Source organism: Ambystoma mexicanum, chromosome 3q, assembly GCF_040938575.1.
Source record: "Ambystoma mexicanum isolate Mex_15411 chromosome 3q, UKY_AmexF1_1, whole genome shotgun sequence".
Lineage (NCBI taxonomy): Eukaryota > Metazoa > Chordata > Amphibia > Caudata > Ambystomatidae > Ambystoma > Ambystoma mexicanum.
Window position 1 is genome coordinate 343,196,408 of NC_090926.1, and position 24,252 is coordinate 343,220,659.

The 24,252-nt window shown below is 44.3% G+C and overlaps 1 protein-coding gene across 2 annotated transcripts in view; it reads left to right on the plus strand.

The window, feature by feature from the left end:
• GEMIN5 (gem nuclear organelle associated protein 5) overlaps nt 1-24,252 on the plus strand; it is a 1,331,385-nt gene that overhangs the window by 1,196,728 nt on the left and 110,405 nt on the right. For both annotated transcript variants that reach the window (XM_069653955.1, XM_069653956.1), the window contains exon 26: nt 19,223-19,385. In XM_069653955.1, the coding sequence (XP_069510056.1) occupies nt 19,223-19,385 (163 nt within the window). The remainder of the gene's footprint in view (nt 1-19,222; nt 19,386-24,252) is intronic.

Here is a 24,252-nt window from a genome sequence, read left to right on the forward strand (position 1 = left end):
TAATGACAGACAACACGGTGGCCATGTACTACCTCAACAAAAGAGGAGGAGTAGGGTCACTACCACTGTGCATAGAGGTAATGCAGCTATGGTTGTGGGCAATACGAGAAGGAATCTCTCTATCGGCAATTCACCTAGCTGGAGAGAAGAACACGGCGGCAGACGCTCTGAGCAGGCAGAGCACGGTCTCTCACGAGTGGGAGCTGGCTCAGGAATCCTTCTGGAGATCTTCACCCTTTGGGGAACCCCTCAAGTGGATCTGTTCGCCACCGCGATCAACCGGAAGTGCGATCAGTACTGCTGAAGGGAATTTCCTCAAAGAGGAGCTCTGGGAGACGCATTCGTAGTGGAGTGGAAGGTTCCACTGCTGTACGCGTTACTCCCAGTCCCCGTGATTCCTCAAGTAATAAGGAGGTTGCGAAAGTTCCGGAAAACCATGATCCTAATTGCCCCGGATTGGGACAGGAGGACGTGGTACCCAGATCTTCTAGACCTGTCCATCTGCCCTCCAATACATCTTCCGCAAAGGGAGGATCTTTTCTCGCAAGAGGAAGGTCGGGTTCTCCATCCAGAGGTCAAGACACTCAACCTTCACGCATGGTTTCTGAGAGGTTGAGATACAAGGATTGGGATCTTCCGGATGACGTAATGGAAGTCTTGCTTTCGGCCAGAAGGCCAGCAACAAAATCTTTGTATCGATGTCGCTGGAACAGGTTTAGTAACTGGTGCAAAGATAAGGATGTGGACCCTTTTCAATGTGGCACTCCAGTAATGCTCTCTTTTCTATTACATCTAGCCAATCTGGGGCTCCAGATAGGAACAATCAAAGGATACCTTGCTGCGCTGTCCATTTTCAAGCGCATATCGGAAGAGGTTTCATATTTCAAAATGCCACTAATAATTCAATTCTTAAAAGGACTTACTAATGTAAACCCTCCAATACCTTTTCTTGTTCCAATTTGGGACTTAAATTTAGTATTAAAATTCTTGACTTGCATACCTTTTGAGCCTCTGCACTCATGTCCATTGAGGCTTTTAACACTAAAAAATGTCCTTCTTGTGGCCCTATCATCAGCCCGCAGGGTTAGTGAACTTCAGGCTCTCTCATGCAGACCACCATATACTATTCCATATACTATTTTTTATAAGGATAAGGTAGTCCTTAAAGTTAAACCTTCATTCTTCCCAAAGGTAGTTTCGGACTTCCATTTGTCACAAAAAATAGTACTACTAACTTTTTATCCTCCTCCTCATTTGGGCAAGGAAGAGGAGAGACTGCACAGACTAGATCCCAAGAGGGCTCTTAGTTTTTACATCTCAAGGATGTCTAAATTGAGACAAGATGATCAACTATTTGTGGGTTATACTGGTCATAAACTAGGCTCCTCTGTAACAAAACAGACCATATCCCGCTGGATCATCTTAGCCATAATTGAATGCTACAGATTAGCAGGAAAAGACCCACCAGATGGGCTGTGTGCCCATTCTACAAGGGGAATGGCTACTTCTGCGGCTCTAAAGAGGGGAGTCCCGGCAGCAGATATTTGTGCAGCAGCAACTTGGAAAACAATGCATACTTTTGTCAAGCATTACTGCTTGGATACTGCCTCCTCCAATGAGGGATTATTTGCCAAGGCGGTTCTGCATTCTGTTCACGAAAACTAAAACTAGTACTCCCGCCTCCAAAATTGTCACTGCTATGGGAGTCTATCATAAGATGAGGAATACGTGGGAGGACACAATCCATTCGAAGAACAAGTTACTTACCAACTGTAACGTTCTTTCGACTGGATGTTCCTCCCACGTATTCCTCATCGACCCACCCATCCCACCCCACAGTACAGTTTACGTTTTCTTACACTTTCCTCTCACGATGAGTGCATCAGTTATGGGGCACGCCTGGGTGTTACTCCTATATGTTTCATCGAAAAAACAGAACTGAAGCAACGGGCGCGGCTCGAGCTATTTATACCATCAGTGATGTCGACAGAGTACAGAGTCCGTCGAGGGACAATCGACGCCACGACCTCGAGCACAGCGCCCTCTGCCGAGAGAATTTCTTTTTCCGAAGCAGCGAAGTTATCATAAGATGAGGAATGCGTGGGAGGAACATCCAGTCGAAAGAACGTTACAGTTGGTAAGTAACTTGTTCTTCTGTGCATTTCAAGTAATGTTTACACTAACTTCAATTTCTTTCAGTATCTTCATTGCAGAGGGAGAAAGAGAGAGAGTGAGAGAGAGAACAGTTTGATCAACTTTGTTCATTGCAATTTTCTTAGTGGCGCCACCTGCAACATGCATCTCTTATCTTTTACATCACATGGTTAATTATTTCTCTTTTATCTCCTTTTAAGTCTGTGTCACCTTTTCTGACCTGTCTGTTTCTACATCTGGTGTTACACTATCATAAGCTTTTCGTACGTCGGACAAATGTATCCAATACCTCAGCCATTTTACTTTCACAGCGGTGGGTGTACAGTACACCACTTCATATGGGCCATGAAATCTCGTTGTATTCCGGGTGATAAATTGTGCACAATTTGTGGGTTATTCCTAACATTGCGGTCACTTCTTTGAACAGATCGTTGACGAAATGTGTTCCGTTGTCGGAACGTATTGCTTTACGTATTCCCCAGTGGGGAAATACTTCCCACACCAGGAACTTGGCTGCACACTTTGCGTCTGGGTGGGCGCAAGGGTGGCCTCTACCCACCTTGAGAAGGGACATACTACCACTATCATGTATCGGGATACATTGCATCTTTCACCCATGTCAGCGTAATCTATGTGTAGCTCTCGAAATGGTACTATTGGCTTGGGCAGTGTTCCTCGTACTGTTCTCAGTGTGATCCCTGAATTGTATATTTGGCATGTAGTACATTCCATTGCCAGTTTTGATATTTGCTCTTGCAATCCTGGAACAAACCCATTTTCCTGAATTTCTGCTGCTATATGTTGTTTGGCATTGTGGGCTGGGAAAGGAAGCTGTTGGAAAGCAATTTCTAGTAGTTTCTGGGTCATTACTACCTTGCCTGTGTTGTTTTGTCGCCAGAGAAGATCTGAGGATGACTGGCTACATCCTCTTTTTTCCCATAACTCTTTTTCTTCGGCTGGCGCTTCTTGCTGTAACTCTAATATTTGTGAAATTGGCATGGAGTTGTATCCCTCCCTTTGCTCCTCTTCTACATGTTTTTGTAAGATGTACTCACCTGTTGTTTCTTTAATTAGATATGACACTTCTTTGGCAGCAGCATCCGCTGCCGCGTTCCCTAATGAGATGACGTCGTTATTGTTTGTACGGGCCTGGCATTTCACCAATGCCACAACCGTCGACTCTTTTATTGCTTCTATTAGCTCTACCAACAATTTGGCGTATTGCACTGGGGATCCATCTGCTCTCCGAAATCCCCTCCTTCCCCATCGTGCCAACCCTCCATGGACTGTTGTGGTCATGTATGCAGAGTCGATGTATATTGTTACTGCACATCCCTTTGCCGTGTGTAATGCTTCAATTAGTGCTACTAATTCTGCTGCCTGTGCTGAAAAATGGGCGGGCAACCTTTTCTGCACCATTACTTCGTACTCACCTTCTAGGCATACCACGGCCACCCCCACTTGTTTTTCTCCTGTTTCAGAATTAATTGATGCTGACCCATCTATGAAGTATACTTCTCCTTGAGTTAATGCGTCCTCACTGGGCGTGGGTGTACCATCATCTTCCCCTCCGTATGTGGCACAATCGTGTGTCTGCATGTCACCACTGTGCATGCCTCTGTGAGGAAAGTGGCTGGGTTCACTGTTTTACACCTCACCATGTGTATGTTTGCGCTTGAGAGTATTTTCTCGTATGCTGTTTCTCTGTGTGGTCAGTGTACTTTTAGACCTTCCCAGTATTGCAAAAAGGGAATGCTCCACGTACAGGGGCACAGAGCATCCCATCACAAATGTTGAACTCTTTTCAATGGCGAACGCCGCAGCTGCCAGAGCTTGTCGCATGCGAAGTGTCCTTGCATCACTGCGTCTAGTGTACCAGTGTAGTACGCCAGAGGCTTGTGACCCAATGATGTTTTTTGTGTCAATACTGCTGTCATTAGTGTCCCTTTGCAATGTGAAAAATAAATAACATTTGCGTTCATAATCTGTGTTTGCTAGGACGGGTGTTGTTTATCAGTTCTTTCAATGTATTGAAGGCAGTGTGCATTTCTTGTGTCCATTGTATTGTTATGCTCTCTCTGTGCTTCCTTAAGGCCTTGTAGGAGTGTTTTTTTGTACCTTGCGTATTCTGAGATCCATGCACAACAATAATTACACATGCCGAGAAATGTCTCCATCTCCTTCACTGTCCTAGGTTCATTCACAGCTCCTACTGCAGCTACCCTGTCGGGGATTATTTTTTTCCATCCTTAGATATCAGCTGACCCACGTACAACACCTCTGTTAAACAGTATTGTAATTTTTCTTTGTCCACTTTATAGCCCTTGTGTGCCAGAAGTGGTAATAGTGTAACAGAGTCTTGCCTGCACTCGCCCTCATTTGTTCCACAAATCAAGAGATTGTCTATGTACTGAATGATTGTGCTCTTTGTGTCAATGTTTCTAAGATCTTCATGTAAGATCCTGTTGAATATGCTTGGGCTCTCACAGTATACCTGGTGCAACCTACAATGCTCATATCTCCCCCCCCCAGTGTAAATGCTGTCAAATATTGTGATTCTGGGTCCAATGGCACTGAGAAGAATGCATTCTTCAGATCCGCCACTGTGAAACATGATGCATCTTTGGGTATGCTGCACATAATTGATGCTGGATTTGGGACAAGTGGGAGCTCTTTTTGTATGTGGGGGCGTAGGTCCTGTATCATCCTCCACGCCCTTCCCTTTGCTTTTTTAATGGGGTAGATACAAGTGTTGCATGGTGAATTTGAGGGCACTATAATCCCTTGTTGTAATAGGGCAGATATTGTTTCTTTTATCCCTTCTTCTGCTTCTCGTGACAGGGGGTTTTGTTTCACCCGGGGAAGCAATGCCCCTGGTTTGAGTTTTATTTTCACTGGTGTCACTTCACACAACAACCCCACATCATGTGGGCGTGTTGTCCACACTTCCTTCGGTCCAAGCTGCATGTCATTGAATAATGTAGGTGGTGCGCTCACCACCGCCATACGTTGCACGGGTACTTGTCTTTTCTGAATCATTATGTCACAGGGAATTGCTATTTCCATTACAATTTCCCCGTCACTGTCTGAGTCAGTGAACAGTTCTTCGTCAGACAAGTCTCGCAGGGGAATGTTTGCATTGATGCACAACACTGTTCGCCATTCACATCCATGTATGTCTACTCCAATTACTGATATTCTTTGTGCGGACACCTGCACCCCATGCAAATCTAGGGACATCACTGTTCCTGGCATCATCTCAGGGCATGCTATAGGGCGGAACTCAAAATCTGTTGGCACTCTCCATTCTTAGCGTTTTTAATTCTGGTACAACCTGCGCTAGTGTCTTTATCCCTTGAATGAGCATGTCTGGGTCAACCGGTATCCTAAGCACCTACGGTGCCGTGGCTCGTGTGTGTATTACTAGCATTGCTCACATTGGACAGGTCCAGATCTAGCACACTATCCCTCTTTCTGTAAAGGAAATGGTCATATTGAGCTTACTAAGGAGGTCCCTCCCCAGCAACTTTCTTGGTGATTCGTCATAATACAATAGGGGTGTTCGCACTGTTTCTCCCCCCCCCCCACTGTTACATCCAATTCTTCTGTGTATGGAACCTCGACCACCGCCCCAGAGAACCCCTGCGTCTCTATTTTGAGATTAGATAGCGGAAACCTGCCTTCTCATAGGCATGATTTTTCTGCTCCCGAATCTACCATGCAAAGGAACTGTTTGTTTCCTCTGTCCGCCCCCACCATTGGTTCCTCTGCTGCATTGAGGGTCGTTGATAGTACTGACACGCAAGTGCTCTCTGTGGGCTGTCCTATGCTGAATATCTTTTGTTTCCCTCATTATCAAAAACATTTCCCGACACCACTGCCACTCCTCCAAAGGGTGCAGGAGCACCATTTGCTGTTGTGACGAAGGGGTTACCTCAAACAGGGGCCATATGTACTCGTGACTGTGGGTGGTGGTGTACATTCTGGGGGAGGAGGGCTTGGCGATCATCTGTGTACCTCCTGATCAGGTTGCACTTCCCTCCTTCCACCACCCATTGGCAGCCCAGGTGGGCTTCCTGGGTGGGGGTGGCCATACTGCAGTTCATTTTGGTAATTGTTCATGGGGCGACTTCGACACTCCCTTGAGAAATGCCCCCACCTCCCACAGTTCCAGCAATTCCCGGGTCCTCCTCTGGGTCCCTGTCCCCCATACCCTCCGTACCCATATCCACCTCCTCTAGATCCTCTGTACCCACCTCTTCCTCCACATGCACTCCTTCCTTGCCATTGTGGCCCTCCATATTGTTCTTCACCATCCCACTGCTCTTGTCCATTTCCTGCCCAGTTTGCTGCCATTCTGGCTTGTATTGCTATTGACCCTTCCTCCTCCTCTCGTTCTCTGTATGTGGGGAAGGCGGCTACTGCTGCTGTGACCTTCACTAGTTTCATCTGAATTAATTTAGCCTTGTCTGCCAGTCTCTTCTGTACTATTTCTCTTTCTCTTTCTTTGAATTCGTTTGCAATGATGTAATATTATGCTCTGTATTTCTGGCCAGCCTTTGGCTTCTATCCCAGCTATTTTATCAAGTGCCTTCTGAACTTCTTTGGGGAGGCCTCGTTTTATTATGAAGTAGAACAGGGAGGTGGATTGGTCCCACGCCGTGCCCGTCTCTGCCCTCCACATCTCCTGCACCCGTAAAATGAAGGCCATCGCATCCTCCCCCTCACCCATTGTGCACTGCATCACAGACTGTAAATCTGGTGTGTCGAGGAAGGTGTCTCTCAGTGCGTCCCATACTCTTCCCCCTTACTGTGTTGTTGAAGGATGCCCCATCATGGCGGTCGCAATCTAATGTTGTTCCGGGAAAACCTACTTTCGCCCAAACCCTGTCTGCTTGGTCACCTACTGCGGACACTAATAAACTTTTAACATCACCTATTGCCAGGGGAACACCGGCAGTGTTTTTCTCAAACGCATAGATCCATTTGCTTGCCCCTCCTGAAAGCGGGGGCAACTATTTTAGTAAATTTGCCTTATCCATTTGGGTCCAGGGTATGTAATTAGGTCTCCCCCCCCCTGTGTATCAGTGGCAATTGCAGCTTGCTTTTGGCTATCTTCCCGGTACTTACCTTTGTTCCATTTTTCCCAATATTGCCATTCGCCCCATTCTGTTTCTCAACCTTCCGTTCCACTCTTCCTCCATTGCTCTTCATAAGGGTGTCTGTTCCATCCCTGCTGGCGCCCCACCTGATGCGATCCCCAGCCTCCTTTCTTCTTGTTCTTGCTCTTCTATGTCGCACCATAATTCCTCCTCTCTATCGGATGCCATGCCCCCTCCTTCCGCCCCCCCCCCTCATTTGAGTCCTGACCTACCTCTATTATTCCCTAAGGTGTGTCATTTATCCGGAACAATATCTCCCCTTTTTTCCATCCTTCTTCTGTGGACCTGTCGAGTGACTGTGACATTTGCGTCTGCTCTGTTCTGGAGGTGCCTGATCCCCCTTGCTCGCATATGTCTCTCAATCGAGATAGTTCAGTTCGGGCCATTGTTAACCTGGAGTCTAAATCTTGTGTACATTTCTCTATGGCTGGGCTACTCACCTGTCTGCCTTGTCTCGGGCACTCGTATGGGGGAGGTGATGTGGGTTGGGGTGTGGTCGGGGATGTAGGTTTTGACGCATATACTGGGTCACTATACCCTTCAGCTGGTAGTGGTTTTGGCAGGAGGGGATACAATCGTGCAACCTCTATTTGACCTTCCCTCTCTTCCCCTTCCTTCCCACTATTCCCTACTGCCAGGGGAGAGGAGATCTGTTCTTTGGTTGGTTCTTTACTCTTAATTGGAGGTACTTCTTCGAAGAGCCTCCATAGATCTAATATCTCTCTTCTATTGTCCTACTGTTTGCCCTTATATTTCATATATAGACATGTTGCTACCATGTCCAATACATTTTTATCGAATGATCCTCCTTTGGGCCATGCCTGAGGTAGCCCTTCCCCTTTTAACTCTGTGATCCATTGATCATGGTATTTGGTAATTCTGTCAGTGTAACCTGGCAAACTCTTACAGATGTGAGCTAATGGTGTTTCTGCACCCATTGTTATCCCCAACACTCCTTCCTTCACCTTATGAGCCTTGTATTATAATACTGCAGTTGTTACAATACTATAGCACTTTATACCTTTGTATACCAGTTCTGTGTCACAATATTAAAATGTTATCTTCAGTTTGTCGCACTTACCATAACAAGATATGCGAAAACAGTGATACAGTACCTACTCTGCCACGGCTAGACCGTTTACACTATATGCAGCAAACGCAATAAGACAATCACTTGACATTAACCAAAAAACATATCACATATAACATTTAACACAAATCCTCCCTGCCTGTCCCCTTGATAGTTTATTTTCTTTTCTGTTTCTTTCCCCTTTACATTTCCCCCCTGCCCAAGAAAGAATGAATAAAGCGTTTTAAATTGTACTACTCCGAGCCTCCCTCTATATGAGACTCCTACTGATCACACTTATTTTCTCGTTTTACTCCCAGCACTAGTCGAGATAGCACTATGCAGCGCCGCCTTTCACCCCATCGCGGAGCTAGGTTCCCATATTCCTCTTTCACCTTGTATTCTCCTTAACTTGTCCTAATGGCCATATGCAGAAAGAATAAAAAGAATAGATTAGACCCACACAACCCCCTTTAGCTATATTTCCCTTTACCCTCCCTTAGTCCCTCTTCACTTCATCTGACTCCATATGCTACACCTATATCCCTACTCTAGCTTCCTTTAGCGTCGCTCGCACTTGATACTCTCATGTCTGTCTTGATCCGAGACCCTCCGGACTCGGTCTGTCCAGGCGCTGCCCTGCACTCAATGGCCACCCCCGGCGAGCAGTACGGTGGGTTTTGCAAAGTGGGACCCGTACCCTCTCGCCCTACTGCGTGCGCACATATAAGTGTACCGGTTGCCGTAGGTGGGCAGCTCTCTTGAGGGGGCGAGCCCTGGGTCTCCGCTGTGGCCGGGGACATCTCGTGCCAAAAGGAACGAAGGGACAAAATCACGTTCCGGGGTCACCACTTGAAAGTGAGCATCCCCCCCGAACGCAATAAGACCTCCCCAATGAGAGCCAATAATGGACACACCCCAGGAGGGAATGAGACCAAGACCAAGTGCGGGTGAAGATAAAACGTAAAGTTTATCCAAAACCAAATGGGGCAAGCAGAGAACTCTGCAAACTCCGAGAGCACTCTGCCAAACGATAGAAAGACATTCATATTTATTACAAAATAACATCATCAATGAGGTATTCTATATGGGACACATAAGTCGTTGGGATTGGGTGGCATAAACTAGGCAGTATACAATGTATAAGGATGCTTCTCCAGGATTGGTGGAAGTCTACGTGGTGCCAGTGCGGGGTGCATGGATCAGCTGGGCTCTTCGGGGTGGAGTGCACTCCACCCCGATGTCTTGAACTGCTACAATTTACCCTGTTTGACTTTTGCCCTTGTGGCCACACATACTTCAACCGTCATCTATCTAGTTTAACACATAAGAGATATATTACTAGCCATCTAACCTGGACAATAAAAGTGAGACTGCACAGGTCCAGGTGGCAAACTTATTCATGAGATTATGTTGTCACACTCCTCAACCATTCCTTTACATTTCTTAATACACTTATTTATTTGCTTGTTATCATGAGAGAAATATATTGCCACACAGGGGGACATGGGTCTGGGATGAGCGGGGCGGTACACTGCACGGGGGCCTGTGATGTTACTTCAAAAGGCATTGAGGTGAGGGGTGTGTTGCCCATAATTCTTTAACTAGAGTCTAGAGTGCGCGGTAAGTTCATATTGACATCATGAGTCAGGGGTATGAGGGGAGGGTGAACACTTGGTGCAGGCTCAGCGGAAGGGTGAGAGGTTACATTTGTAGCATCAGATGCATCAGTGACAACAAGGGCCTTTAGCCATCAGCCTGGCATGAGGGGGGGTGGTGGGGGCTGGGTGCGCGGCACTGCAGGAGAGGGGAGAGAAGGCCCTGTGGCTTGCTGCTGGTCCACTTTGCGGGGTTGCATATGAATCATTAGGATGTAAGGGATTTCAATCAGGCACACACCCCAGTCCCGCCTATCATGTAGTGCGCAAATGAAACCCTTATTTATTTTTGTCTAGAAGTTCAATATTCTGAATGATATACCACTCATATCACAGCCTTCTCAAAATACTCCTCCCCCCTGGTCACACTGAACCAGGAATCAAGCTAGTTTGTAACAGTAAATATTTATTTAATTATTTAGAATTTAAAATCGCAATGTATTTTTAATAGGTAACAACAATCACCAAGGGTGACCAGAACAATTAATAATATCTTTAATGGACTGAGAATCAGGTAATGAACTAAAAAAAAGAATGCAGCAAAGGAAAGAATCCTTTTGGGTTGGTTTGGACAAATAGCACTATGGTTAGCGGTTCCCCCTGCAACACCCCTCAACCCACCAATAGACAATTTAAATAGATGTGAGGAGAGAGCAGGTACTCGGGAATAATACAGATCAAACAGAATATCACTCCCACCTTCCCCCCCAAACCCCCTTAAACAAAAGAGGAAAACGGATTTGACTTTTCAACTGTCCGGATGGCTTTGAAACTGGCTAAGCAAAAACACTAAATTAGTCCAAAAATGCTTAAATTATTATACATTTCTACGGGAGCCGCTTTGAAGAGATGTGAGCGATCACAAGCTATGATTTAATCAAAAGAAAACATTTGGAATCTCAAAGGCAAAGTGGGAAATAATTTAAAGACAATTCACACATGTAAAATCTTTGCTAAATGTAAATTTGCGGCCAACTTTTACTATGCGATTTTTGATAAAACGGGTCAATGACACTGTTTCGCAATGCAGTTTTGGTTGTGGAGATAGCTGAGGATGTTGGGTATCAATTTCGTTCGATCTTCAAAACTGAGGGAGTTATGGAGGTTTTAGTGAGAGGTGTTTTTCGAAAATAAAGACACGAATTTGGACAATCACTTCAGTTTAAAATCAGAAAGTATGGGTTATGCTTTTTACTCAACACTAGAGCATGTAGACTAGACAACCAGGTTAGGTCGAAGTAAGCTCTGAGACTGATTCATGACTTCAGTAACAGATCCCCAGCGCCTTCCCTGGCAGAGCCAGTCCAAACACTCAAGTGGGATTTTTGGATGAGAATTACACAAATAAAAATGACTATGAAAATGGCGCTTTAGCAAACGGACAGAATGAGATGGCACTAAAGATTTTGACACTGTTACTGGTTATGAAAGTAAGGATAGTTCAGAGATTTAGGGTGGGACAAGATACGGCAAGGTATACAATAGTTCTCCAGCATCCTGTTAATATTCACAATCCACTGGGATTTAAGATTTTAGGCCCGTCAAGATTCTGGTCAGTGGATCGGGTCTATCAGGGAAGGACAGCACATCAGGCGCGGGACAGGATCAGCTAGGCCGGTTGCCGGAACGGCACAGGATCTGCCCTTCTTGTTTCTGGATATTTCAGATCAGCGGGATGGCAAGTTCATCAGGCAAGTATTATGGTAGCAAGCCAGATAGTTTCAGGATGCTTCCCCACACCGCTCCACTAGGTTGTAAGGATTAGTTGAGGATTAATTGAGGATTGAGGCCTAGCTGAAAATGGTTCAGCTACTGCTTGGCCTGGTGATTGGCATCTGGATCTGGAATGATGTTAAAGGCTGGATGTTGAATGCTGGATAAGAGTGCTTCGCTGGAATCAGAAGAGAGAGTGTGTATGTGTTGTCAGAGGTACCTATTTATCATGTCAAAATTAAATCACAAAAGTGGGTGTATGGGCCGGCATAACTAAACTCGCCCCTGTGAACTGGGATTGGATCAGAGCCTGATCCGAGTGATTGGATCAAAGACAGATGATGTCAAGTTTATGGTTTGGTTTTTACAATCCTTAGAAACCTCCCCTAGCCACTAGTATCAAAATCGAATTTTGTCCTAAATACATATTTATACATTTGTAAGCTCTATCACATACAAGGATTACATATTTTATGGAGTATCTGTTCATCAAAATCGCACAGCTGTGAGACATTGTTTCGCTTTTTTGCAGCATTTTGTGCATTTTGTCCATTTTGCCATGAACACATTTTCCAAACTTTCTCCAAATTTCCACAAATCTGTGTGTTCGCCATAGGAATGTGTGTGCAAAGTTTAACAATTCTAGCATAAATACAGTTCCCATAAAACCACATATATTGCCATTCCTGTTCAGAATATGCTACACAGTTCCACCACGTTTTGAAATTTAAGTCCGTAAATTAGAGTAACAAATTTGCCCTTTTTAGATTTTTCACCACTTCTGATAGTGAGTTATAAGTCTCTAAAAAAAAATGTTCATTACATATTCTTAGCAGCAAATGGTCAGCCTTTTGTCTGTCTCTGGAGGCAAGGAGCAGCCCCCACCTTTGGGATTTCCTTCTGCAAACCTAGTTTACGACCTTTTCACACGTCCATTTCCGCGCCTGGAGAATCTGCCATCGTTCAGTCCTTGGTAGCAGACAAAAGTCAGGCCTACCCCACAATTATCATGCGTCAGTGAGTATCTGCTGAGAGGAAGGCCCTCCCCTTGGGTGGAAACCTGTTTTTCAACCTCTTGCAGGCCCAGCCAGCCTAAATTAATTCTTAATTTCTTGACTGGAAAGCCCGCATAAAACAAACTTGTTGCATCAGATGACATAGATAAATGACATTCTTAGATTTAAACCTGTGGGATCAAAACAACTGAGATCCGTGTTCCTTTCAGCAAAAGTTCTTTTATATTTGCTAATCCGGTAGATCTTTAGTTTTAGACAACTTTAAAGGTTAATCAGGAAAGCCCATTTGACAGGGGCTGTCACTCACAGGTAGCCCAGTGTGGCTGCACACAGATGTTTGACAGGAATGGTCATTCACAGGCAATCCAGTTTTGCTAAGAAAATGTTTTGCTCTTAACATTTCAGGACTTTGTAAATTCACAGTGCTTCATTAGATTAAATGAATTTTAGTGCCAAGCAAGATTGAGTGTTGGAAAGTGTTATGTACAGGCATTTTGAAGTTTCAGCAGCAAAGTAAATGTCATTTACAGGCAAATTTTGGAGTTTCACTTGCAAAGCGCTGCTGCTCCCTCTGCACTCTGTTTACTTGTCATGGAGCCCAGGGGCACTTTTTCTGCAGCGTGTGCTCTGTTCCACCACACATGCACCATGGGTGGCAGGTTGTGCAGCCATCTTTTTGTGTGTTGAAAAACGCGTTTTTTGAGGTTTTGGAGCACCCACGGGTTTTGCCGCCATTTTACTGTTTCTCGCACCATAGATAGCAGAGTGAGGCCGCATAGTATAGCCAAGTGGGTCAATACATTAGGCCAGTGTGGTTACAGGTACATTGAATAATATGCGAACTCTGAGTATTACATGAGACATACGTTTACGTTTATAATGGGCATCATGTTACAAAATTAATTCGATCTACAATAGCCTTGTAGCTTTATCGTTTTGCATTATACACAGTTAGAACCGTATGCTAGTTGAACATGTTTGTGAACATACAATATTGGAAAACCAGTGAGTATCTGGATCGTGTACCTTGCATCATATCGAACAAGTAAATTAACATATCATACATCAGTGAAGTGTTTGGCAGAGAATAAGATTTGCCCAACAGTATGGGGCCTAGGCATATAACTAATAGCTTTGTTTGCATTAAAATAGTAATAGATCTTCGTGTTTCGTTTCATAGAATCAGCCCCTTCATACACAACTACAGGAGGGGATTGATGACCTTTACAGAGGGATTAGCGTTGTGGGTGAGCCAGAGTGGTACACAGGCGTGGGGTATGCATCTGTTACTTGAAAAGGAGAGCAAGGTTGGGGGGTTATCCACAGCGTATGTCATAGATGAGGGGTCTTCAAGGGGACGGGACTTGTTTGTGCAGATGAATTGTTTTCCTCAAACCCAAGCCTTCGCCCGGTCATTCACAGGTCAGCGATTAACTGCGGAAGGGGAAAGATACAGTGTTTGTTTTGCAGCTTGTTTGCGCCTAGTCTCCTGTGGGAACATGCCTACTGCAGGAACACAGAGGAGGATGAGGGAGGTGACTGGCTCACTGTGCGTGATCTTGAGGGGAGAGCTGCAGCTCTGCAGGCAACCTTTGTCCATGAGGCCTGTGGTTCCATGTACAAAATGAAGTCTGGCTATGGTACAAAATGGAGTGTGAGATCAGCCTTCTGGCCGAGGTATGCATCCATATGGGTCATCCCGCAGCCATCTCGCATCCCTGGCCACAGGCGCATTGGTGGCCGGTGGACGAATCATAATCTGCAAGTGGGTTAGAATGAAGGGGAGGGGGTGTTGAAGACCTTCCTCTCCAGCGCCCCTCTGCTACCTCACGTGCTTCGGATTCTTGGCTCCAACAAAATGAATGTATGGCACCAGATCCTCTTCTCATGCATAGAATCGTGGGTTGCAGTGGGCGGCCAGACCACATCAGGGGACTGCAGCATTCAAACCCTGGGTGGCTGTTACGGATAACCAGCTCTGGTACAGTCATTACCTTGCACGGGTTTGGAATGTGTATTGGGGCTGCTTGCAGCCTCTTGCCGGGTCTACACTGGTCTAAAGCAAACAAAACCTCTTTCTTGGGTCCTTTTTAAGAACATATGAAGAGAATAATATATGGTCAACGTACCTGGGAGGTTTGGAATAGCCAAAAGGACAGTTTTTGGGAAAGATTATTATTTTTTCCTGCTATCCTCCTATAGACGTATATGGCACACCCTTTCTTTTTTTGCTTTGATTCCTCACCTGCGGTTTTGGAGGGAAGTAAAGACTGGTGCTTTACTTCTCTTTTGCTCATTTTTATTGGGAAACTGATCAGTCGATAAGACTATACGTGCTGAGCAACCCTGGGCCTTATTATGAGGTTGCCGGTAGGCTGCCGGTGCTACCGGCGACCTTTCCTTACCGTTTCAGCGGAGTAACAGTAAGTTCCTATTCCCATGGGACTCCATGGGAGTGGGAACACTGAAGCTCCGGCACTGTTGGTAACGGTGCTGGTGCTTCAGTGAAAAACCTGCCACTAGGGGCTTGAACTACTGGAAGACTTGTTCACTGCCCCTACCGGCTTACTTGTAGTTTGCAGGCCCGGGAAAGGTGCCGGTAACCGTTGTTACCGGGACTTTTTTCCAGACCGGCCAACCTATGAGGGCCCAGGTCTCTTTATGGATTTCTTGCGTTTTTACAGCAGCATACATCACCCTGAATTGAAGTGTGCTTGGGATACTTTGTATCCTTATACCTTGGTGTTCCATTGCTTTTTTTAAACAAATTCAATATGTCCAGGATGGGCTGATAGCAGCGCATATTTTTCTTTTGAACGTTTTACTTGTTTGGTTTTCCTTTTACCACAAATGGCTACTAAGAGTGGCTAGCACTCTAAAAGTGCTGTGCCACCAGATTTGTACCTGTCCTCTAGCCATATTGTTCTTTGGCTTTCTTCCTGCCCTCTCCGGTCCAGAATTACCATATATGGAATGCCCTTTTTTCCGTGGATAGAGGAGGGTGGTCATTGTGTGTGGTGTGGCCGGATGTGGGGCTGAGACTGTCTGGTCCCAGTTCACATCCTTGTGCCTGAATATCTGTTGCTGGGCCGATTGTGTGGCCAATGGCTATCCATAATTGGATAGCTACTCAGATCCTCCAGGTTATAGATTTTGCGATCCCGCAACATTCTGCGAAAACAGCCCTTTTAAAAAAAAAAAAGAAACATAAAAACTGGCATTTTTTCAAAAACAACCTTTTTAAAAATAAAAAGACAAAAGGGGCCAGGTTCTCAAAACTTGTTTGAATGCAAGGAATGAAATGCGCAAGCAAATCTCAACACTTGCGCCAACAAAAAAAAAAAAGCAGCCCAATTCACAAAGGACATATGGGGGTGTTTCTTCACATTTAAAAGCACTTTTAAATGTGCAGAAATTGGACAAAAATGTGTTTTTTGGGTTGCATTTTACAGTGGCAGGCCCTGTCACAGCTAAATGTGCTGGGAGCCTGCACAACATTGTCAGGAGAGTGCCTCAGACACACACATATTCAGGGCAGCTGGCCAGCGGCGCACCATTTGTGTACAGCTCAGCCCCATGGAAATGCACAGGGTCCCCTTTGAGAATAAGGTGACCTGCTAATTTCCAAAAATGGATAATCTAAAAATAGCACATAGGAATTGGAACAGGCTGCTGCATAGGAGGATCTTTTGTTTTGTTTTAATGCAGATTATATGGGATTAACTTTCTAATGGTTTGTAATAAATTAATATTGCAATTAAGAAAAAAGCCCTTGAAGGAAATTTTAACATTGAAGGGCTTGGACAAAGTTTCTTTCACAATAAGAAAGTGGGTTACGACCTGCAAGAACATACATGGGAAGTTCTTAAAAAAGGCCAGCATGCAATGACCAAGGAAGAATGGGACAAGGTTATGCATTTGGATGAAACGTTGAAGAAATTGACAGAAACATCAGAAAGTTGGAAGCATGAATAAGAATGTATGTCCGATTTTCAAAGTGAAGCTATAAAGATGGTACAGAGTGAGCTGCATGTTGATTTTGAGAGGTGACCAAATCATTCCACCAGAGAGAGTGAGGAAAAATTGGTAGTCGCCCATGAAGCCACGAAGGGGTGTCAAAAACAAAAACAATTAGGTAGGCAAGATTGTTGGTGGCCCGGTATGGACATACAAGTTGAGAGATAAATAAGAGATTGTGAGACGTGTGATAAATCAAGAAAAGGATGTACTAGCAAGTCAAATCCTACGACTATCGGGACTATTCCTACAATACCATGTGAAAGGTTTGGTTTCAACATTGTAGTCCCTGTGAAAAGTCAAGGTACCCAAGTGTTTTTGCATGGTGTTGATTGATCTCCTTTCTAGGTGAGTAGAAGCACAGTGGGTACAAAATATTTGCACCAAGGAACCTTATTACGTTCCTAGATGCAATGTTTAAAACATGATCCCACTATATTATTAATGGACAATGGTGTTTAATTAGTGCCCAAGGTGATAGAAGTTTTTAAAAAAAGAAACCGCATACAACATCACACTACTTCCGTTTATCACCCTAACACGAATGGTTTGTTTGAGAGATTCAACTGTGTAATAAAGCAAAGCATACACGGTGCAATATCCAAAGGGAAGTATTGGATGAGGACTGTAGTGGCTTGCAGATTCAGACCACACTCCAATTCAGATGTATCTCCATTCCGACTGCTCAGAGGTAAGAAGACCAGCACGAGATTATGTCCGGCTTGGGATGGGTAGGTCGAGTGTAAGTAAGGTACAGTTGGAAGATGTTTGTGAACACATAAGAGAAAGGCAGGAATGGAACAAGGTCGTATATGACCTACGTAAAGCAACCAAAGAATGTAATGTCCGGAAAGGTGAGTGGGTATGTATTAAGCTACCCCCAGAGCTACAAAATCAAGGTCTAATCTGGTCTCAATCAATTAGCGTAATAAAGTTATTACACAGGGGTGTTAAGACTTCAGATGGAAGAGTGTGGAATATGAATATAATAAAGAGCAAAGCCTGTTTAACGGTTGGAAGTTGTGTACACAGTGTGGATACGTCAAGAACGAATTGCATGCAGAGTAACAAGGCTGTAGGTGAAACAAGAATGACTGACAAGCCAATGGACTCGCACATTGTTTCAAGTTGACGTGATTTAAGTAATGGCATAGCAAGCAGACCTAGAAGAGAGAGGAAGACCTACCTACCCGACTGAATCTGTAAATTAAATGCAGGTATTAGTACTCTGTTTATTGTAGAATAGTATCAAACCCACACTGTTCCTCTGGTTTAGTTCTTCATTTCATATTGCAATAACATAAGTGGCATTTAGTAAGGTCATGTTGCATTTTATTTTACGCCTTTGGTGGATGATAATTTACCAAATGTTGTATCAGATCATGGTTAAATAATTTTATTATAATTTTATTCCCTCCAAATCCCCTCCGCTGCACTTCTTATTACTGCACTTGCACGATCCAAATGACACAAGTCCTAGTAGGACCGTTGTTATTGTTTTATCACCTGTTCCCCCGACCCCCTTTTTTGTCTTGTGGTGCCTTGAAACACCATTTGCTGTATTGGCGCTTTATAAATATCCAATAAATAAATAGCATTGTTCATTATTAAGTCACATAGTTGCTATGCTACAATTAATCACTTTTGCATGTCATTTTGAGCTAAGGAGATGTGTGGTATTCTCTTAGAATGTTGAACATGGACTAGGGCTCCCCTTGTTCCATGTTACACATCAGAAGGAAAGCTAGTTGAAGGAGATCCGGTTGGGCATCACTGGACAACAATAGAGCAGCGACCATTTCAGATACCTTTGGCAGACATGTCTAAGAAGTCTCTGTGAGCAGACCTAACTTCGCACTGGTAGGTGGCAGGATTAAAAATGTTTCCATCAGTGACTTTTCAGAGAAATGGGCCCTACCTCCCCTCCGCCCCACACAGAAAACTGTAGGGCAGCAGAATGGGTTACCCCACATGATTCTTGTAGGCTTTACCTTTTAGATTACTTCAATGCACCCTGCGAACCGCTGTGAACATGTGCTTTGCTATAAACAATTCTGACGGAAAATATTAGGAAGGTAAGTGTGGCCATTGATGATGGCCATTTATAGGAGCAGGGCCAGCATGTGAAGAATGTTGCAGGCCCATGTATTAATCATGAACCATCATTCTATGAAAATAAAGTGCTTTTTCTGTACCAACCTGCAGTACAGGCTACAGGCTTTTCCGTTAAGATGGCATGCAGGGACCAAGAGCACCAGAGTATCCATTATGGTACTTTTTCCCCATTTTCACTGTTGCAACAGCATTGCCCACCAGCTTCAAAACGTATTATTTAATTTTTTTACTTGTGAACTATTAATGTTTGTTTAGTTATGGCTTTTGGGGCCCTGGCTGTAAATGTGTACTTTCTCACTATTTGTCAATTGCCTACAGTTGCTGTTTCACCTCTCGCACGATGTGACCCTTGCAGTGCTCAGCTCCCTGACCTCAACTTGGGATGAAGCAGTAAAAGCTTTTCTTCGAGTGGTGACGAGATGCTATGATGCTGGGCAGTTTACCCTCATGCAAGAAATGCACTCTCTTCTTCTTCCACAGGGTAAGCATAAGTTGATGTTGGGTGAAGTAGTAGAGATGAAAGCCGCTGGGTTTATGCAACAGCGCCTCATGAAGGATTACTTTAGAGAAATGGAATGTCAGTGTATAATCCAGTGTAAGGGAGGTTTGCTCTGCCACAGAGTGTGTGTGTTTCTCTTTGCATGTCTGCCTCTAGCCATACTGCAGATGGTTAATTTGTCCAGCATGGGGCCACATCCTGTTAGACCATTGCCTGTTGTTGGGAGGAGAACCATGGAACTCTTTCTAAAAGAAATATTCATGTTTTTGGACTCTTCACCTTCTAAGTAGAAAAAGCCCTCATTGGGGCCCTACTCGCAGAGATTGTTTCCTTGTCCCAAAGCTGAATGGTACCGTCTTATGTTTGATTTTTAAATAGCACTAACATGCTGCCTCCTGTTGCTTCCGAGCACTCGGAGATAAGAATGCAAAAGGCCAAACCAAAGCTCATCCACAGATTTTGAGCCAAGTTGGTTTGTTCAATCTTAATTTATCTGTGCTTCAGAATGGGTGCACCATCTCCTCGGGCGATTATAAAATTCCTTTTGTATGTCCACTTTTAACTAACTCGTTCTAGTTAACCCTGATTTAATCATAAAATTGGTTTTATAAGCTCCATATGTTAGTTGTCCCTTTCATCAGATGCATGCCCTTATGTTTCCGTAGACACTAGAACCATATAATCTAAATTGTATTATTGTATAAAAATGTTATGCCAATTGTAAGGAATGACAAACAGTGAAGACTGATACAAGTGATCACAGTTCAAGGGCGTTTATTGAACTTCAATGGGTTGGTTGAACTCCTATCTAAGATAACACAGTCCTTGTTGAGTCTGTCAAAATAAAAGGACCTATACTTTCATCACAATGTTTACACTTGGTCTCCCTCATTCTGACTCGGATTCTCTTGATATCAAAATCAAAGACTTTCGAATATGCAATGGGTTTTGCTTAAACCGTCACAGAACCACTTCGATTCACTTCAAACAATTATTCTCATCAATCTTCCACTTTCGTTTCTCTTGGCGGTATACCTTACAGAGACCTTCGATTGAGCACATTCACGGTGCCGGACCACTCTGTCAACGGTATTCTATCTTTCCTTCTCAAGTTCAAACATTCATCAGCAATGTGGTTTTCCTTGCATCTTTAATCATACGTGTTTAACAATGTTCGTTCCAGCGCTAATTATACAATGTTGCTGCTTGCAACCCTGACTTTAATACAGACCGGTCTTGCATCGATTTCCCCAACTCACTGGCTGTGTTCTCTCTGGCGCTCCCTTTGTTCTTGGAGCCGAGGATGATACCATGGCTGCTGCTGCTCCTCCCCGCCTTGACCTGCCAAGCCGGGAGAGCCTCTGGTATCTTTGACACACAATGAAGGATTCTTTATACGGGTCTCCTGGCCTTACGCTTTCAGGTTGTAGGTTTCTTGAGAATAACAGGTTTTTGTTGAAAAGGTTAAGGGTATTTCCCTCCTTGCAAACCAAAAAGTCTAATTCTGAACAAAAACACATGTAGAGGTGGTGTGGCATAAATTTGGCAACATTCTGTTGGGCAATCACTGCTTTCTTTTCAAGCTGCTCTGACCTCCACCCAGTCACAATGCAGTGTGCCCTCACAGATCAAATGAAACCCCTGCATCAACTATGTGTCTATACCACTGTATTACAGGGTGACATGGTGTCCTCTCAAGTGAGATCTTGGGAAGGGATTTCCTTGGCATTCCACCCTTTCTTGTAGCAACACCAGTACTGTGCAAGCATGGCGCAGTGGTCTATAACATTAATGGCTTTTCAGAGGGATCCAGTCCTATTCTTATTCCAGCAGAGTCTGAATCGCACCCAGTGCTGAAAGGAAAATGTCCTGTTTGTCTTCCATTATTAGCAACAGAATTTCCCTTGCACTCATCATACCCCTCAACAAATGGAGAATACCGCCCCAGGATATTGGCTGCAGACTCGTGTAGAAGGGCCTTCAGTCTCTTTTGCCACCAGCCAAAATATATCCTCTTACTTCCATCTGGTGCAGGCATAGTGTGGTTAGCCTGAAGGAGAAGGATAAAGAGGTGTCATTTCAATGTAAGATAACAAAAAGGAAAAATACCTTTCTCTCCCTACCACTAAAAGGTTTGCCCTACCCAACTGAATTCTAACTTTGGTGCTTTTCGTCAAGATGGTTGTGAACTAAAGTGTCTGTCCTATGTCCAATAATCTCCTACTCTGACTCTACTACTAACAAAAGATACTCTGAAAAACAGACGATCACTAGGATTATGACTCCCCATCTCCTGGTTCAGCCGTTCCAGCTTTAGGGCTGTTTTCTGACAATCTTTTGAAATAGCTTCTGATTCAACAATAAAGGTGAGACTAGGAGAATGACTCCCCTCTCCTTGTTAGACTATCAGTCTTAAAGGCTGCTTTTTGGCTTTGGTACTGTGACGAGGGAGACTACCCCAGGGATGTTCTTCAATCTTGATAACTTCTCAGAAGTTACTGTGGTGAAGGAGATTACTCCCGAAGTATTCTTCCGTATTGATAGTTTTAACAATGCTACTGTGATGAGGGAGATTACTCCTGGGGGGTTCTTTACCTGTAAAACCTTTTCTGTAATTACTGTGACGAGGGAGATTACTCCCAAAGTATTCTTCAGTATTGATAGTATTCACAATGTTACTGTGATGAGGGAGATTACTCCCAAGGTATTCTTCAGTTTTGCCCAACCCCCTAATGGGTCTCCCGTGACTCCAGTTACCTTCTTTCTTTGGGGCCACGTCACTGGCTCTTCCCAGGGTGTTGGTTTTGCGTCTTCTTGAAGAGGACTCGCTGCATCTCTCGCTGCACTCCCTGCTGTACTGCGTTGGCTCTGCAGCTTACTAGATGTTTCGGTGTCGGCAAAGTTTAATGACTGCACGGTCCACCTCCCTGAGGTCATGCCACAGTTAGCCTGGTTCCAGCTTCTGTCTAGGTTGGTTCTCTGCTCCACAACGGGGAGTTCTCCCGAGCTTTCCACGATGTCCTCACGGCCGAGGTCCAGCTTTTCGGCTTGCTTCCTCGTTCCCAAGTTTCAACTTCCCGGGGTTGACTGGCTTCACACCAGGTTCTCGTTTCATTAAGTCCCTCCTTGCTGCGTTTTATGGTGTGTAGCTTGGTCCTAACCAGCAAAGTGCTAGAGTCTCCCTTTTGTGTCGTTGAGACCTTCTTCATGCTTCCTTGGGGCCACCTCTTCTCAATGCAGCTGGTACTTAGAAAAGGAGTTGTTTGCATTATTCCTTCAATATTCCTCTTCTCAGTTGTTTTGAGAGATGACTAATGCTCACCTTGTGTGTTCCTCCTTGTGTTGGTATTGTCATGTTTTATATAAGGAAAGGAAGGCGTATTACAGTAACAGACAGTAGTCTTCTCAGGTTGGTTCTTGGAAGACCTTGTGGATTGCATGTTCTCAAAGGTAAGTGGGTTATGTAGTTCCATCATGGAATGGAAGTCCTTGTCCCCATGAGGCGAGTCTTTCCATGTGAGGTCCTGTATTCCGCCACCCGTTTGGAAGATTTCTGCATAGTAGGCTCGGGCTCCCCTCTCTGGAGAAGTGACGAGATCCTATGAATCGTCACAATAGAAGATGACTCTGTTCCTGAAGCACAAAATTGGACACATTCAGGTGAACAGTCATCTATATCTAAATCATATTATGCCAACTGATTTTAGCAGTGGCACATGTTTGTGCAATCAGTAGATTATAGTACAGTGTTCGGAATTGTCCACTAGAGCCATCCTGAATTTAAAGAAAGGGCTTCACACCTGAACACTCTTGCCTGCTTTTTCTATTGGTTGCCAAGTGAGTTCAGTTTAAAATCTCTGGAAATTGTCCAGTTTCTCTTTAAGGCTTTTCAGTGGAGTGTCTGACATGAGTTGCTGTGGGGTTGAAGCAAACCATGGAACATGAACACAATTACCAAAAAATGAATAATTCTGGACAATTATGTAAATTATAGAATTATGTTAATATGCCCTGGTGTCGCTCGAATCTATGAAGTCTATAATACCACACATGGCCTCTGCCTGAATGATAAGACAGAGTTGCTCCTAGTTGGCTCTCCTAACAACCTTCTCAAACTAAGTCCTTACTATTCAAGCATCCTTATCAATGGAAATAGTATGCCCGTAGCCAAACATGTAAAAACATTAGGTTTTTACTTCGATGCCCAGTCTAATTTAACCAAACAGGTGAACATGACCTCATCCGCCACTGCCTACACCGGCAAGCTGATCAGAGCCTGCAGACCTCTATTATCACCCACCAGTTGTCTTACATTGGCGAGAGCGCTCATACAATCCAAATTGGATTACTGTAACAGTCTCTACCTAGGTGCCAATAAAGCCATCTTAAATAAATTGCAGATCATACAAAACAATGCGCTTAGAGCAGCACTAAATATCTCCAAAAAAGAGCACATATCAGAAACCAGAAAGCAACACAAGTGGCTCTCTATACATAATGATCTAAAAACCATTTGCCTCACTCACAAAGTGCTCAACTCACAAGCCCCTCCATATCTCACAGACAAGTTTTCATGGAAAGTGTCCAATAGAATCACCAGATCATCCAACACACCATGCTTGGCGATGCCCAGATACAACCTAAAAAGAGCCGGTGGCTCTAGCTTCCTGGTACTAGCCGCCCAGCTTTGGAACACTCTCCCGCAGAACATTCAATCCATTCAAGTATTTGACAAATTCAGAAGTCATGTTATCACATGGTTACTCAACAAAACATAAACGCCAAAGCTATTAGCCACTATTGACCCTTTGTTGGGACTGCATAATTTGCTCATACATCGCCTGAACTA